At 43.3% G+C, this 13,544-nt stretch overlaps 2 protein-coding genes across 5 annotated transcripts in view; one reads left to right on the forward strand and one right to left on the reverse strand.

Moving 5' to 3' along the window:
- Positions 1 to 5,391, reverse strand: part of BZW2 (basic leucine zipper and W2 domains 2) — a 62,661-nt gene extending 57,270 nt beyond the window's left edge. Inside the window, exon 1 of one of the 2 annotated variants that reach the window (XM_027540005.1) lies at positions 5,243 to 5,391. The gene's annotated coding sequence lies outside the window, so the exon portion shown is untranslated. Of the gene's footprint in view, positions 1 to 5,226 lie in introns of both variants that reach the window. The other variant, XM_027540006.1, reaches the window with a different exon arrangement.
- Positions 5,392 to 5,698: 307 nt separating this feature from the next.
- The window catches only part of ANKMY2 (ankyrin repeat and MYND domain containing 2), a 42,160-nt gene continuing 34,314 nt past the window's right edge, over positions 5,699 to 13,544 (forward strand). Inside the window, exon 1 of one of the 3 annotated variants that reach the window (XM_027540007.1) lies at positions 5,699 to 6,020. In XM_027540007.1, the coding sequence (XP_027395808.1) occupies positions 5,954 to 6,020 (67 nt within the window). In that variant the 5' untranslated portion in view covers positions 5,699 to 5,953. Of the gene's footprint in view, positions 6,021 to 6,516; positions 6,702 to 6,729; positions 6,906 to 13,544 lie in introns of those variants that run through there. The other 2 variants (XM_027540009.1, XM_027540008.1) reach the window with 2 other exon arrangements.

Consider the following 13,544-nt stretch of genomic DNA (forward strand, 5'->3'; position numbering starts at 1 on the left):
AAAAATCTGCAAGATTATAAATGATACCAAAATATTTCATGTTGGCCTCTGGATATATTAACATTTCATAAGTCCAAAACATCATACAAGAAATGTAAACATCAGGACACACAAGTTATAAAGTTTTAGAATTCAGAAAGCAGGTGTCAAAATGAGCATTTAGTTAAGCAAACCCTGAGGACGGGTGTGTCAGGCACACCTGAGTGTGGTCCTCATTTTCCTACACTGAGATATTTGTTCTAACTACACTGATGCTGCTCACAACATTACCAAAGTACTCCTTCTTTGGAAACGTCTTCTGACGTGGTCTATGAGACGGAGAAGAAAATTGGTCTCTCTACTTCATTCATATCTTGATTTTCTCAGTTAAACGAAATACATTTGCACCCCTTGTTCAGACTTGTCTGCAAATTACTCTGTCAGAGTTCAAAAAGGATGAAGATTAACTGACATCAGGATATTCATAAGCCTGTGACACAGTGCTGAGATATGCCACCTACCCCTTCTTCATTCGGGGGAGAAGTTAAAGTGTGACATGAACAGTTTATGCAAATGCATTGTTCACAAGACAATCTTTTGCAGATTTAGGTGTAACTGTTTTAACATTAAATGGATAACTGCATAAGCTAAACTCCAAAAACAGAGAAAGAACATTTGTATCCATATTGCTTTCTTTTTTTAAAAAAACTGAAACAACAATTTCTTAAGAGGCTGTAATACTTCCAAACCTTCCTTTTTATTTCTTTATTTTTTAAAATTTATTTGGCTGCACAGGATTTTACTTGCTACATGCAGGATGCCTTAATTGTGGCATGTGGGCTGTAGTTCCCTGACCAGGGATTAAACCTGGGTCCCCTGCATTGGGAGCACAGAGTCTTAACCACTGGACCACCAGGGAAGTCTCAGACCTTCCTTTTCAAAACTTCATTACGGAAAAATCTCAAAGAGAATAAGTCTAACGAAGTCTATGTACTCACTGCCCAGTTTAAACTGTTAACAGCATGGTGAGTTTTGTCTCATTAATATTCTTACTCAGTCTCTGCCCTCACTGTCACAAAATTAGATTAAAGCCAGTGTTAGAAATAATTCAGTACCCGTGTCTAAAAGATAAGGGATATTTTAAAATATAACCATAATATTAGTTTCAGACCTAAAGGAAAATGAAATTCCTTAAGATCATCAAATATCCAACTCAGTCAAGAAGTGTACCTAAGACAAGAGAGTCAAATGTCAAGGAAAACATTACCCCCAAAGTTACAACACTCAAAAATGAGCTATTCCCCTGCAATAAAACACAAATAGCATTCTCTTAAAGCACACAGTTGGAAGTCAAGGGTTTCAAAGAGAATCCAGGAATGGTTTGCAAAATTTGTAACACGTACATACGAACAATTTTTTTTTTCTTGGTTGATAGCATTCATCAGAATGTCAAGCAGCTTGAGACTGAAAACATTTAAAGACCTTCTGCCCTTGGTTACGACTATGTGTGCTTAGTGCCACATCACCTCACATTGCCAGGAAGGATTAGTCAAGTAGGGAAATAAATCTACCTAAAATAACTTAGAGATCAAGCTGAATTCAACTCAGTACGCACTGAGCACACACTAAGCGCAAGACACTGGGTCACGGTCTCGAGAAGCAAAAGTAAACTAATACTAGTTAATTTATAGTATAGGAGGAGAACGGGTCAAATAGATTAACAAACGCTGAACTAGAGAGCCGTGGAAAAGGTGCTGGCTTTAGGGTATTTCATGGAGCTCCAGATGAAGCAGCAAAGACGTTAATTTAGGGGTGCGGGGAGGGATCAGGCCTAACAAGGAGATTGGAGAACGTTAGAGGATGTCAGCAATTGTACCAGCAACTCATGAGGAAAGACTGTCCTTATCACCCTTGTTGAACAGGAATAAACATGTTTACTGGGGCCTGTATTCCCCTCCTGGATAGGGTAGAAGAAAGTTTCTTGAAAGTTGACACTTGATCAGATCTGGGAAGGAGAGAAACACTCAGTAAAGAGGAAAGGGAGGTCATTCCAAGAAGAGAGAAAAGCAGGAACAGAGGGGTAGAAGTTACTGGCATGTTAGGGAATCAGCAGTGAGGTGACCTGAGAGCAGAGTATGTGGGAAGGGCTGGCTGACTGGAAATGCTGGCTGGGACCAGAAGTCAGAGCCTCCCAGACCAGACTTGGGCCTCTATTCTGCGGCTCATGGGGAGGAACTGGAAGTAGACCTCCAGCCCAGACCAGAGCCTCTTCTCTGCGGCCCGTGGAGAGCCACCGACAGGTTTTTAAGGGAATCAGTTCTGTCTTTACAAAGTGTGTCTCACCCTTCAGTAGATGATGAGCGCTCACTGTTTATTGGTGGTGGTGCCTTGAATGAGCCGGACGGGAAGCAAGCTACTTAGGAATCCATTGCAATCGGCTGAGAGGTCCAGGGTATTAGGAGTAGGCAAAGGGCTGACAGGGACACATATGAGAATTTCAGACATTTCAGACATCTTTTTTTTCCCCACAGAAGAGGAAAGAAACCAAAGCATCATATAAATTCCATTACACAGTGTGCAAGTGTGTTAGCACACTTCTCATTTGTTTAAAAAAAAGTGGAAATACACCTGCAAGTTATAAACACATACAATTTCTTAGTAAAGGTAGGAGAAAAATAGACACTGTGGGTTGTAGGACATGGAGAAAAACTGGGAAGAGGCTGGAGAGTTTTTTCTATCTTTGTCACACTGAACCACATAAGAATATATACTTTCCCCCTTACTTCCAGCCACGTAAATAGAGAATAACGCAAAGAGAAAAGGTTTTGGAGACAGATCGAGGTTCCAGTTTGGGCTGTGATACTTCCTAACTGTAGGGTTGTGGGCAAATTAACTTCTTTTTGTTTCTGTCTTCTTATTTTCAGAAACAGGGGTAATATTGGCTAATTTCTGGGTCATTACAACAACGATTAAACTAATCCTATACAAAGCTTCTGGTGGACTATCTGGTGCTGACTAAATACCCAGTAAGCAGTAGCTGTTTTATTACCAACGAAACTTCTTTGATGTGAACACATTCTTCATACAAAAAAAGTTCCTTGAACAAGTCTGAGGTATGCTCATTAGCCAGTCCTATTCCTACATTCAATATTAACACTGTACAAAACAATGAATGTAACCCATATGATAAACACTACCCATTACATTATCTAGAAATTTAGAATTAACATGTTATTTACATGCATTTCAAGGCAGATGTTAGCTGCTTTATTTCTAGCTGCCTAGATTTACTGAATGAACGTAGTCACAGAGGACTAAATATCAACAAGGCACCAGGAAAACAAGTAATAAGTTGCTATCCTTCAGAAACTGACAACCTCAGTGAGACAAACAGGTGTGACCTTCAAGTAACCGTGGCCCCAATTTGGCAGAAGAGATGGAAATTCTGGCAATGAAGCACCCAATTCTGTAATATCCCTTCAGTTCAGTTCAGTCGCTCAGTCGTGTCCAACTCTTTGTGACCCCGTGAATTGCAGCACGCCAGGCCTCCCTGTCCATCACCAACTCCCGGAGTTCACCCAAACTCATGTCCATTGAGTCAGTGATGCCATCCAGCCATCTCATCCTCTGTCGTCCCCTTCTCCTCCTGCCCCCAATCCCTCCCAGCATCAGAGTCTTTTCCAATGAGTCAACTCTTCGCATGAGGTGGCCAAAGTATTGGAGTTTCAGATTTATAGAATGTTAAATCACCTGGTAAGGAAAGGTTACTCTGTAAGCATTTTCTTAGGTTTGTGGGTTGCTCCTTCATGAGACTGTGTTTTCAATCAGCTGTAACTGTGGCAATAGCAGCATTCTAAGTGTTACAAAAGATGGGTCACTCAAAAGCCTTACTACTTGTTTGAACAGTCACATCATTATTAAAGCATCCCTGAACAAAAGTTTCTTTGTTATACATTGAGTTGAATAATTTCAGACCATTTTCATGTGAGATGTTCTGGCTCAGATTTGTCCCAGCCTGCAGAGATGAAGCCTTAGACAAGAAAACATCTGGGATTGGGGGGGGGGGGGCGGGGGGCGGGGAGGTTTTTTTTTTGTTGTTAAAGGCAGGAAATAAGGGTGAACATCTTCCAGGATTTCAGAAGTGTTAGTGAATGCTTCCAAGAAACGAAGGTGTAAGGCCAGAAGAAAATACATTTCACTTCATATATGGCACAAGAAGGGAGAAAGAGTGGTGGGGAGGGATGCTTAACAAAAAAAAATCTACGTAATCATTCAAATAATTCTTTTGGAAGCAGAAGGGTCTTAGGAGAAACACTAATACTAGACTGTAGAAAAACAGTAAACACTAATTTCTAAACAAGCTTTCACCAATGCTGTAAATATATTATGGATAAGCACTCGGGAGGAATGACTGACTTCATATTAGCAAGCAAGTCTTGTGGCTGAGCCACAGGAGGGTGCACACTTGTATTTATCCCCTAGCTTCCCATAGTGAAAGCTTGAGGTTACATATTACAGTTGAATGAAGGTTGGATTAAGAGGCTAATCTAATGCTATATATAGACAGCAACACCAATTTAATCTCCGCCCCTTCCCCCTCCCCTCCCTATTTCCATAAATCTCAAGATCTGAGTTACAAAGAGACTGGGAACTCTAGCAGAGTGAAAAGGCCCTTCCTCCCCCCTCCCCCTTGACTGTCTCTCCTAAATCAAGTATTAGTGCACGTGTAAATTGCTTCCAAACACCCTTTACAGGCACACAGGGCGATCAGATCCGGTTTTCTTCTACAGCTTCCACAGAAGCCGGAGGAGATGACAAGTGGGGGCGAGGGGTAGGTTGCCAGAAGAGACTTATTCTCACATGCTTTCACCTCGCTTGTAATGGGGAGCTCTCCTTTCCTCCCCACCCGTAGTTCAGAGCCTCAACCTTGGCTTCCTCCGGAGTTGCATCTGGCGGTGCCACGCACGAGACGCTGTGCACCCGCCACTTCCCACCGCGTGGCCAGCCCCTGCCCGCTCTTGGTCTCTCGGGGCGGCCAAACGTGGCGAGCGGTGGGTCTTTACTCTAGGGCACCGATACGCTGTATAAGCGATCGTAATGGGGTGGAGGGGAGGCTTCCCCACCGAGAGGCAGGAAGCCGCCCGAGCAGGCACATGCTTCCTCCCGGGCAGCTTCGGCCGGAGGGGAAGCTCCCAGTCGGGCTTTGGCTCCAGTGGTCTAAGGCTTCCCGGCTCTCCCCTGCCCTACCTGGTTTGCTTCTCACCTGTCCGAGGAGGTAGCGGCGACGCGCGAGGCTGGGGGCTGCGGCGGTCCCGGCAGCGGCGGTGGCAGAAGCGGCAGCGGTGGTGGCAGACAATGGAGGAGTGAAGGACAGACACATTGACATCCACACGGAGCTCGGCGCAGCCCCGCCTCCCACGCCGCTCCGCCTCCCAGCCCGCCCCCGGCCCGGGCCGCTCCACTTCCAGGGAAATAAAGGGGGGAGGTTGTATAGCGAGAACCAGGGAGATGCAGGCCCAAGAAGAAATTTTCGAACATAGAAGTTCCAGATAGAGAATTTAATTATTGTGTGCCCTTAAATATCTGAACCGGAAAGAGTGGCTTGGGGAAAACGTGCAAGAAGCTTTTAATTACCCCCCAGTGTTTTTCTCCATTTGGTTTTTCCTCCCCAGGCTCTTCCAATGGGACAGCCTCGCTGCTGCCTCCTGCAGCTCCTCCTCCTTGCCGGGCCAACGAGGCGCGGGGGGCCGGGACTACCGCTGGGCCTACGGAGACCGCCCGCCCGGCTCGCCCGAGCTCGCCCGCTACTCGCCAGCTCCTGGAAGGAGGAGAGAATTCGAATGCTTCCGCGGTTGGCTACTTAGTGTCTTAGTCGCAAGTTGCCTAATATTGCGGCTGGCTTTCCTAATACAGACACGTCGTTTCTTTTTAGTACTCCCGAAGACACAGAATAGCCGTCAAGCTGGCGGAAGCAATGGTTCACATAAAGAAAGGCGAGCTGACCCAGGAGGAAAAGGAGCTGCTGGAAGTCATCGGAAAAGGTGTGGGTGCTGGGCTGCGACGGGGGCTCTGCCTGCCTGGCCGGGGAGGGGAGGGAGGGGCGTGGCGGAGCCCTTGCCGCGCCCCAGGCCCGGCTGACCCCAGGTTGCGGTTTTCCGAGGTTGACACCCTACCACCGGGAAACAGCGCTCCTCCCTTTGGTCTGGGACGAGTTGCGGAGGCGGAGAGGTGGGGAGGGAGAAGCGCAGCTGGGACGAGAGCGGAGGTTGCAGACATTCGTCCTCTGAATCAGCTTTTAGAAGGCGGCACCTTTCCGGGCTCCACATCGGATAATAAAGAGCCACGTGGGGGTGGGGCCTCAGAATGTGCATTCTTCAAAACTCCTCAGGTGAATTGACCACAGTCCGCCTGGGCGATAGTGGCCGTAAAGTTTCAGGCTCATAGACGGGTGTCTACAGGGCCATTTCGACTTCCGGGGGCCGAATGATCTGGATCCCTTGGCTGTCTCCGCCCCCTTTTGGGGGGTGGAGAGAGCTCCTAAGGAGCAGGGTTCTTTATAAGGGCACAAAACGACATCTGTAACTTGCCTCATTGAGGCTTCTGCCTGCAAGGCCTCCCTGGCATCCTTCCAGAAGCCCCGACCGCCGCAGAAACTCGCGCGAAAGCGAAGGGGTTGAGGAGGCGTCCACACCGCTTGGCGCTCTGGGCAGGGCTGCGATCTGGTAATCGCTCTCTGCGCGCATTCTCTTCCGTTCTCCGAACGCGAGTCCCAATTCCACCGCTCATGGTACTAAGGAGGGAGACGCAGGCCCGGGGGACGAGCCAGAAGCCATGTGTCCCCTCAGTCCCCCAGCGGATATCCCAGAAGAGTTTACTGCCAAGTCCCGTTACCTGGCAGGGGACAACAGCATGAATACGTTGCTTCGGTACTGTCACCACGCGGGGATGGGGATGCGTGGGAACTGCGGGCGTTGTTCACGTGGCTGTTTTAAGCTCAAGAATGAGCTTGCCCTAGATCGGGATCGGCAGAGAGGCTGGTCATAATGACATAAAAAGCTTCCCAATTTCCAGTCTTTCTAAGTAACATGGCTCAGATCTAGACCTACAGAGAGAGAGGAAGGCAAACTTTATACTGACAAGGAAAGTCCACTCGGAAAAGAGAGAAAAATCAGATTGGAACTCAACAGGTGCTGATGACCTGAGCCCACCCGATGTGACCTCAAGAATTTTAAGTCAGTCACAGCTGTGTGTTTGTCATGATAAGTGTTCTTTGCCCAGAATTTGTGGGCCTTGGAGTTAGTGCAATGTGTTTGTTCAGCGTGGTTCTCGCTGACCTATTTGGCACGCAGTCTTTCTGTTCTGCCTATCTCTGGTTAATTTCTCCGTGCTTTTGGTGGCTCTGGGATTCAGCTCCCCAACCATGTGAGTCTCAGCTCTGTGCCAGGTACAGTGCTGGGCAAAAAAGGAGACAAAGGATCAATTTACAATCCACCAGGGATGCAAATGCTGTTTTTAAGCAGTCCAGGGCTCTCACCTTCTCTCAAAAGTGTAAACAAGAGAGCAGTTTTGTAAAGTGGGTCTCTGAAAGGTGTAGATGGGGTGTGTGTGTGTGTGTGTGTGTGTGTGTGTGTGTGTGTGTGTGTATGTATGTATGTGTGTGTATGTGTGTGTGTGTGTGGGAAGGGGAAAGCTTGGATAAATTACTGAGTGTCCACTAGTTTTTATTTGTAAAGATTAAATGAAACAATTGATGTGAATTTAGCCTGGTTAACCCTGTGATTTTTTTTTTTTTGTACTGGGCTCACATTGTTCAACAAATTACATGGACCCTCTTTCAGCTATTTATTGGGTGCAAGCTGATGAGAAAAGAAGTGAGATGGACTTAGTATGTGATACATTCTTGTCAAGTGAAGGTCGGTGGGACATCACCGTACTCTTCAAAAAGTAATGAGAAAACTGTAGCTGACCTTTACCGACTATTATCATGGGTCTGGCATAATTAGCACTTTAGATGTATCCGTGCATTTAATCTTCATAAGCTAGGAATACAGACTTCTCTGTAGCTTAAAAGGTAAAGAATCTACCTGCAATGCAGGAGACCAGGGTTCGATCCCTGGGTTGGGAAGTTCCTTTGGAGAAGGGGATGGCAATCTACCCCAGTATTCTTGCCTGGAAAATTCCATGGACAGAGAAGCCTGGTAGGCTACAGTCTGTGAGGTCGCAAAGAGCTGGACACGACTGAGCAACTAAGACACACATAACACTTTACAACATTTTAAATGAGTTAGTATATATAAAGTATTTAAGATATTGTGTTGGCTATGATTATGGTAAATATGGCAGTCTCTATTTGATAGATAATAAACCAAGGAATTGAAAAGTTAAATAGCTTGCCCAGTGTAACACAGGTAATAAGTGGCAGAGCAGAGATATCATCTGGCCCACAGTTGTAGAAACATGGTGGACTTGAAAACAAACTAAACAAAAAAATGAAAAAATGAAATCAACACCATAGCAGTCCATACCATATCTTACTCACTCTGTAAGGTAATTGCATTAAAATATTATCATCTGTCAAGTTAAATTTTAATTGTAAGTGATTTTGTAGTTTTGTGTGCAAGTGGCTCAGGGGTGAAGAATCTGCCTGCCAAGCAGAAGACAGTGGGTTTAATACCTGGGTTGGGAAGATCCCCTGGAGAAGAAAGAAGCAACCCACTCCAGTATTCTTGCCTGGGAAATCCCATGGACTGATGAGCCTGGTGGGCTACAGTCCATGGGGTCCCAAAGAGTTGGACATGACTTAGCAACTAAACAACAATTTGTAAAAAAAATTGTTGGCTTATAGCCGAACAAAGGTCATATAACAGAGCTTTTATTTGTACTCATAAGAAGCCTTTTTTTTTTTTTAAAGAAGTGAGTACAGTTCTGGTATTTTTCCTCCTTTTGGTACATTTCTCGACTTTGAGAAGCACTGGATTAGTCAGTACTAGTCTGTGAAATTAACAATAAATTTCTAGCCAAGTGTGACCTGTCACCTTGGCCAGTCTGAAATAAGCTCAGCAAAGTTTTGAATGTCTCCATCCTGCTAATCACTGCCCTCCAAAAGTTAAGCAGATTGTAAGGGGGACTTATAGCCCAGAGAATACCACATATGGCACTGGACACTTTAAGAACAATTTCTTCTTTTGAGTGAATTCATATGCTAGCTACTTTACAGGTTGTTTATTTGTTGGAATGCCAAGAAGAAGTTCCAGATGAAACTGAGAAGCTGTTTCTCACATATCCATTTAAATTATAGTCACTGACAGCATCCATTTCACAACATTTCAGAAGAGAAATGAAATCACTGAAGCACAGTTTAGTGGCTTATATTACTTGTAGATTGAGCCATTCTTCCAAGTTCTGATATCTTTTTCACTAAACACTGAGGAAGCACTGTTTCAAAATAAATGAAACCTCCTTTAAGAATATAAACTAGAAGGTCTTTCATTACTTATCTTGTTTAGTACTTGAAATCCCTGGAGTCAGTGTTGCTGATTTCACGAGAAAGTAATGTACTTTCTTTTCTTTTTCTCCTTTTCCATTATTTGTGTTAAAGGAGCTATGAAACAGGCTTGAACAATAAGGTTTATTCTACCAGTCTTACTGGAGTATAATTTAAGTATGATAAACGATGCATATTTAAAATGCACATTTTTTAAAAGAGAGTTTTGACATAAGTATACATCCACGAAACCTTCACTGCAATCCACACAATGACCAGTTGTGTTACCTCAAAAGATTCTGCATGCATTTTGTAATCTGCCACTCCCTCCAACCCTGTCTCTAGGCAACCACCGATAGGTTTCTGTCACTGTTGGTTAAATTTATTTATTCTAGAATTTTATAAAAGTGGAATTATAAAATAAGTACAGTAAATAATCCCCCCCCTTTTTTTTGCATGACTTTTTTCACTCAGCATCATGATTTTGAGGTTCATCTATATGGTACCAACAGTTTGTTTTTTATTTTCTTTTTTTATTCCCCGTGTATAGATGTATCATTATGTGCTTATCTGGTCACACTTAGGGACATTTCAGTTATTTCCAATTTGGGACTGTTAAAAAGATCCTGCTCTAAGGTTCTGTGGAGTTAATACGGTTATTTCTAGTGCCTCTGATATATAGAAAGATTCAGTTCAGTTCAATCGCTCAGTTGGGTCTGACTCTTTGTGACCCCGTAGACTGCAGCATGCCAGGCTTCCCTGTCCATCACCAACTCCCAGTGCTTGCTCAAATTCATGTCCATTGCGTCAGTGATGCCATCCAACCGTCTCATTCTCTGTCATCCCCTTCTCCTTCCGCCTTCAATCTTTCCCAGCATCAGGGTCCTTTCCAGTGAGTCTGTTCTTTGCATCAGGTGGCCAAAGTATTGGAGTTTCAGCCTCAGCATCAGTCCTTCCAATGAACATCCAGGACTGATCTCCTTTAGGATGGACTGGTTTGATCTCCTTGCAGTCCAAGGGACTCTCAAGAGTCTTCTCCAACACCACAGTTCAAAAGCATCAATTCTTCTGCGCTCAGCTTTCTTTATAGTCCAACTCTCACATCCATACATGACCACTGGAAAAACCATAGCCTTGACTAGACGGACCTTTGTTGACAAAGTAATGTCTCTGCTTTTTAGTATGCTGTCTAGGTTGGTCATAGCTTTTCTTTTAAGGAGCAAGCATTTTTTAATTTCATGGCTGCAGTTACCATCTGCAGTGATTTTGGAGCCCCCCAAAATAAAGTCTTTCATCATTTCCATTGTTTCCCCATCAGTTTGCCATTAAGTGATGGGACTGGATGCCACAATCTTCGTTTTCTGAATGTTGAGTTTTAAGTCAACTTTTTCACTCTCCTCTTTCACTTTCATCAAGAGGCTCTTTAGTTCTTCTTCACTTTCTGCCATAAGGGTGATGTCATCTGCGTACCTGAGGTTATTGATATTTCTCCTGGCAATCTTGATTCCAGTTTGTGCTTCATCCAGCCCAGCATTTCACATGATGTACTCTGCATATAAGTTAAATAAGCAGGTGACAATCAATATTCAGCCTTGACGTACTCCTTTCCCAATTTGGAACCAATCTGTTCAATGTCCAGTTCTAGGTGTTGCCTTTTGACCTGTATACAGATCTCTCAGGAGGCAGGTGAGGTAGTCTGGTATTCCCTTCTCTTTAAGAATTTTCCATGGTTTGTTGTGATTTATACAGTCAAAGGCTTTGGCGTAATCAATAAAGCAGAAGTAGATGTTTTTCTGGAACTCTCTTGCTTTTTCAATGATCCAACGGATGTTGGCAATTTGATAAAGATTCAGGTCTCCTAATAATCAATTATAGCATAGAGTTCAAAAACAAATTTAAATTCAAATACATAGAAACTATTAACTATATGACTGGGCAGGTTTTATAACCTCTATGGGCTTCCTTGTGTTCATTTACAAAACAGCTCTTTTAGATTCTTTTTTTTTTTATGCAGTGATTCATAATCCTAACTTAAGGACATTTGGTTACAAAGTCTAAAAATAGATACAAGTAGGAGAATTTAGAAACTTTACACTTAAACAGAGTCAGTATTTCAAAATGCATGTTGTAATTAAAAGTCTATTTAAAAATACATTTATAACTATGTATTTATGACTAAATCTGTATCCACATATTATTTTAAAATCCAGACACTTTATTTTATACATGATTTTACTTACACATAAATGTTATAGCAACTAACAAGTCAAAGAGTTTTTTTAAATACTTAACTTTGATATAGCTTCCTCACAAAAAGACATTCTTTTTGGGAAGTGGAGGGAAAGTCCTTCAGTCATGTCTGTCTCTTCCAGGCCAGAATACTGGAGTGGGTAGCCTTTCCCTTCTCCAGGGGATCTTCCCAACCCAGGGATCTAACCCAGGTCTCCCACATTGCAGGTGGATTCTTTACCAGCTGAGCCACCAGGGAAGCCTAGAACTCACGCATATCCAGATCTCATGACCATCTGATGGGTTGCTGGGAACAGAGATGTCATGTTTGTTTCTCCCTTTTTGTTTGTTTTGGCAACTTCTTGTGCTCAGTGAGACCAGTAGTCCCAAACTAGAAATTAGGAGTGTCACAATAAATTTTATTATGCTGCTCTAAATACAAATAACACCAAGACAAGCCCTTAGTCTTAAGAGCTGTATGGGATGGATGTTATTATTTCTGTTTCATCGATGGGAACACTGAGGGTTTTATAGGACTTGTTCATTTTTAGAGTGATGCTAAAAGGTCTGTGGTGTGGTATAAGAGGGCAGTAACAGTGAGACTATCACACTTACCGTGATCTCTTTTCTGCTAAAATGCTGGTCCATCCAGATAAGTTATCAGTCCCACCCTAATGGAGCAGGTTAGGTTGTGTTTTCTTCCCTGGAGTAATTTGGAGAAAGTCTCACAAGGGAACCAAATCATTAAATATTACTTTTCATCATTATAGGTCTGTTGATTTTTGTCTCCAGTGAAATGTCTCATTTCCTATCCCTCTTTTTAGTACCACATTTCTTCATCTTAAGAGTTTGTTAACTGAGATTTAACACATTTCTTTCTCGAGGAAAGCAATTAATCTTTTAAACTTAATTGCAAAATATTGTTTGAGAGTCTCCTATATGCACAGTGAGGAATGGCCAAAAAAAAAAAAAAAATCCTTCTGCGTTAACCATTCGTCTCCCATTTCCATGCTTTGTAGACTTGTACAGTTTCCCACTAATGTCATTAAATTAGGAACACCAAATTAGAAATCATTGGAAGTTTCGTTTCTTGGGGGTATTGTGCTCACGTGTTTTCCAAAATCTGTTTTCATTCTCTGGATTCCCAAACCATTTGAGAAAAATTTTCTAACCATGGTCCCTGCATTTCAAAAGACTAACTGGTATTCCATGGCATGTGAGTGAATGCCTTATCTTTTTTTTTTAAATTGCCCTGTGACTGGACAGATTCAACATGTATTGTTAGCCCTTGGGCTCAACTTTTATAGAATTATCGGCCTGTTCCCTAACATGAGCCAAGTGTTTATGATTGTAATTCCCATCTTCCCCCTAACATATAGCAGGCTTTGGCATGATCACAGTCCCTATAGTATTCTCCCTTTACTGCATAAACATCTCTTGGTTGGATGAAAAGTAACTTCAGTTATTCCTCAGTGGATAATGAGGTTCAACTGAAGCATCTTCCTCAAGTGCAATTGGGATGCTGGAGTTTGTTCTAATTCCTTTCCAAAGATGTTTGAGTCTCTGGTGAGAAACCATGGGTATGGATAAGGTTCTGTACAGAACCTGCTTGCATGATTGAAGGCTTTCCCCTCTCTCTCTGTAGCCATAGCCATTCAACCAGTGATACCAACTGGCCCTCAGATGGACCACAGGATCAGACAAACGAACTATTGAGAGAATAGCTGTCATAGTCCAGGGCCGTGCAGATCACTCACTTGACATTTCCCCAGCCGAGCTGTTGCAGCTTCAGTCTAGGAGACATTTCTGTGTCTCCCCTCTGTTGGTGAGGAGCACTCAGATAATGTGCCTA

This window comes from Bos indicus x Bos taurus, chromosome 4 (assembly GCF_003369695.1).
Source record: "Bos indicus x Bos taurus breed Angus x Brahman F1 hybrid chromosome 4, Bos_hybrid_MaternalHap_v2.0, whole genome shotgun sequence".
Lineage (NCBI taxonomy): Eukaryota > Metazoa > Chordata > Mammalia > Artiodactyla > Bovidae > Bos > Bos indicus x Bos taurus.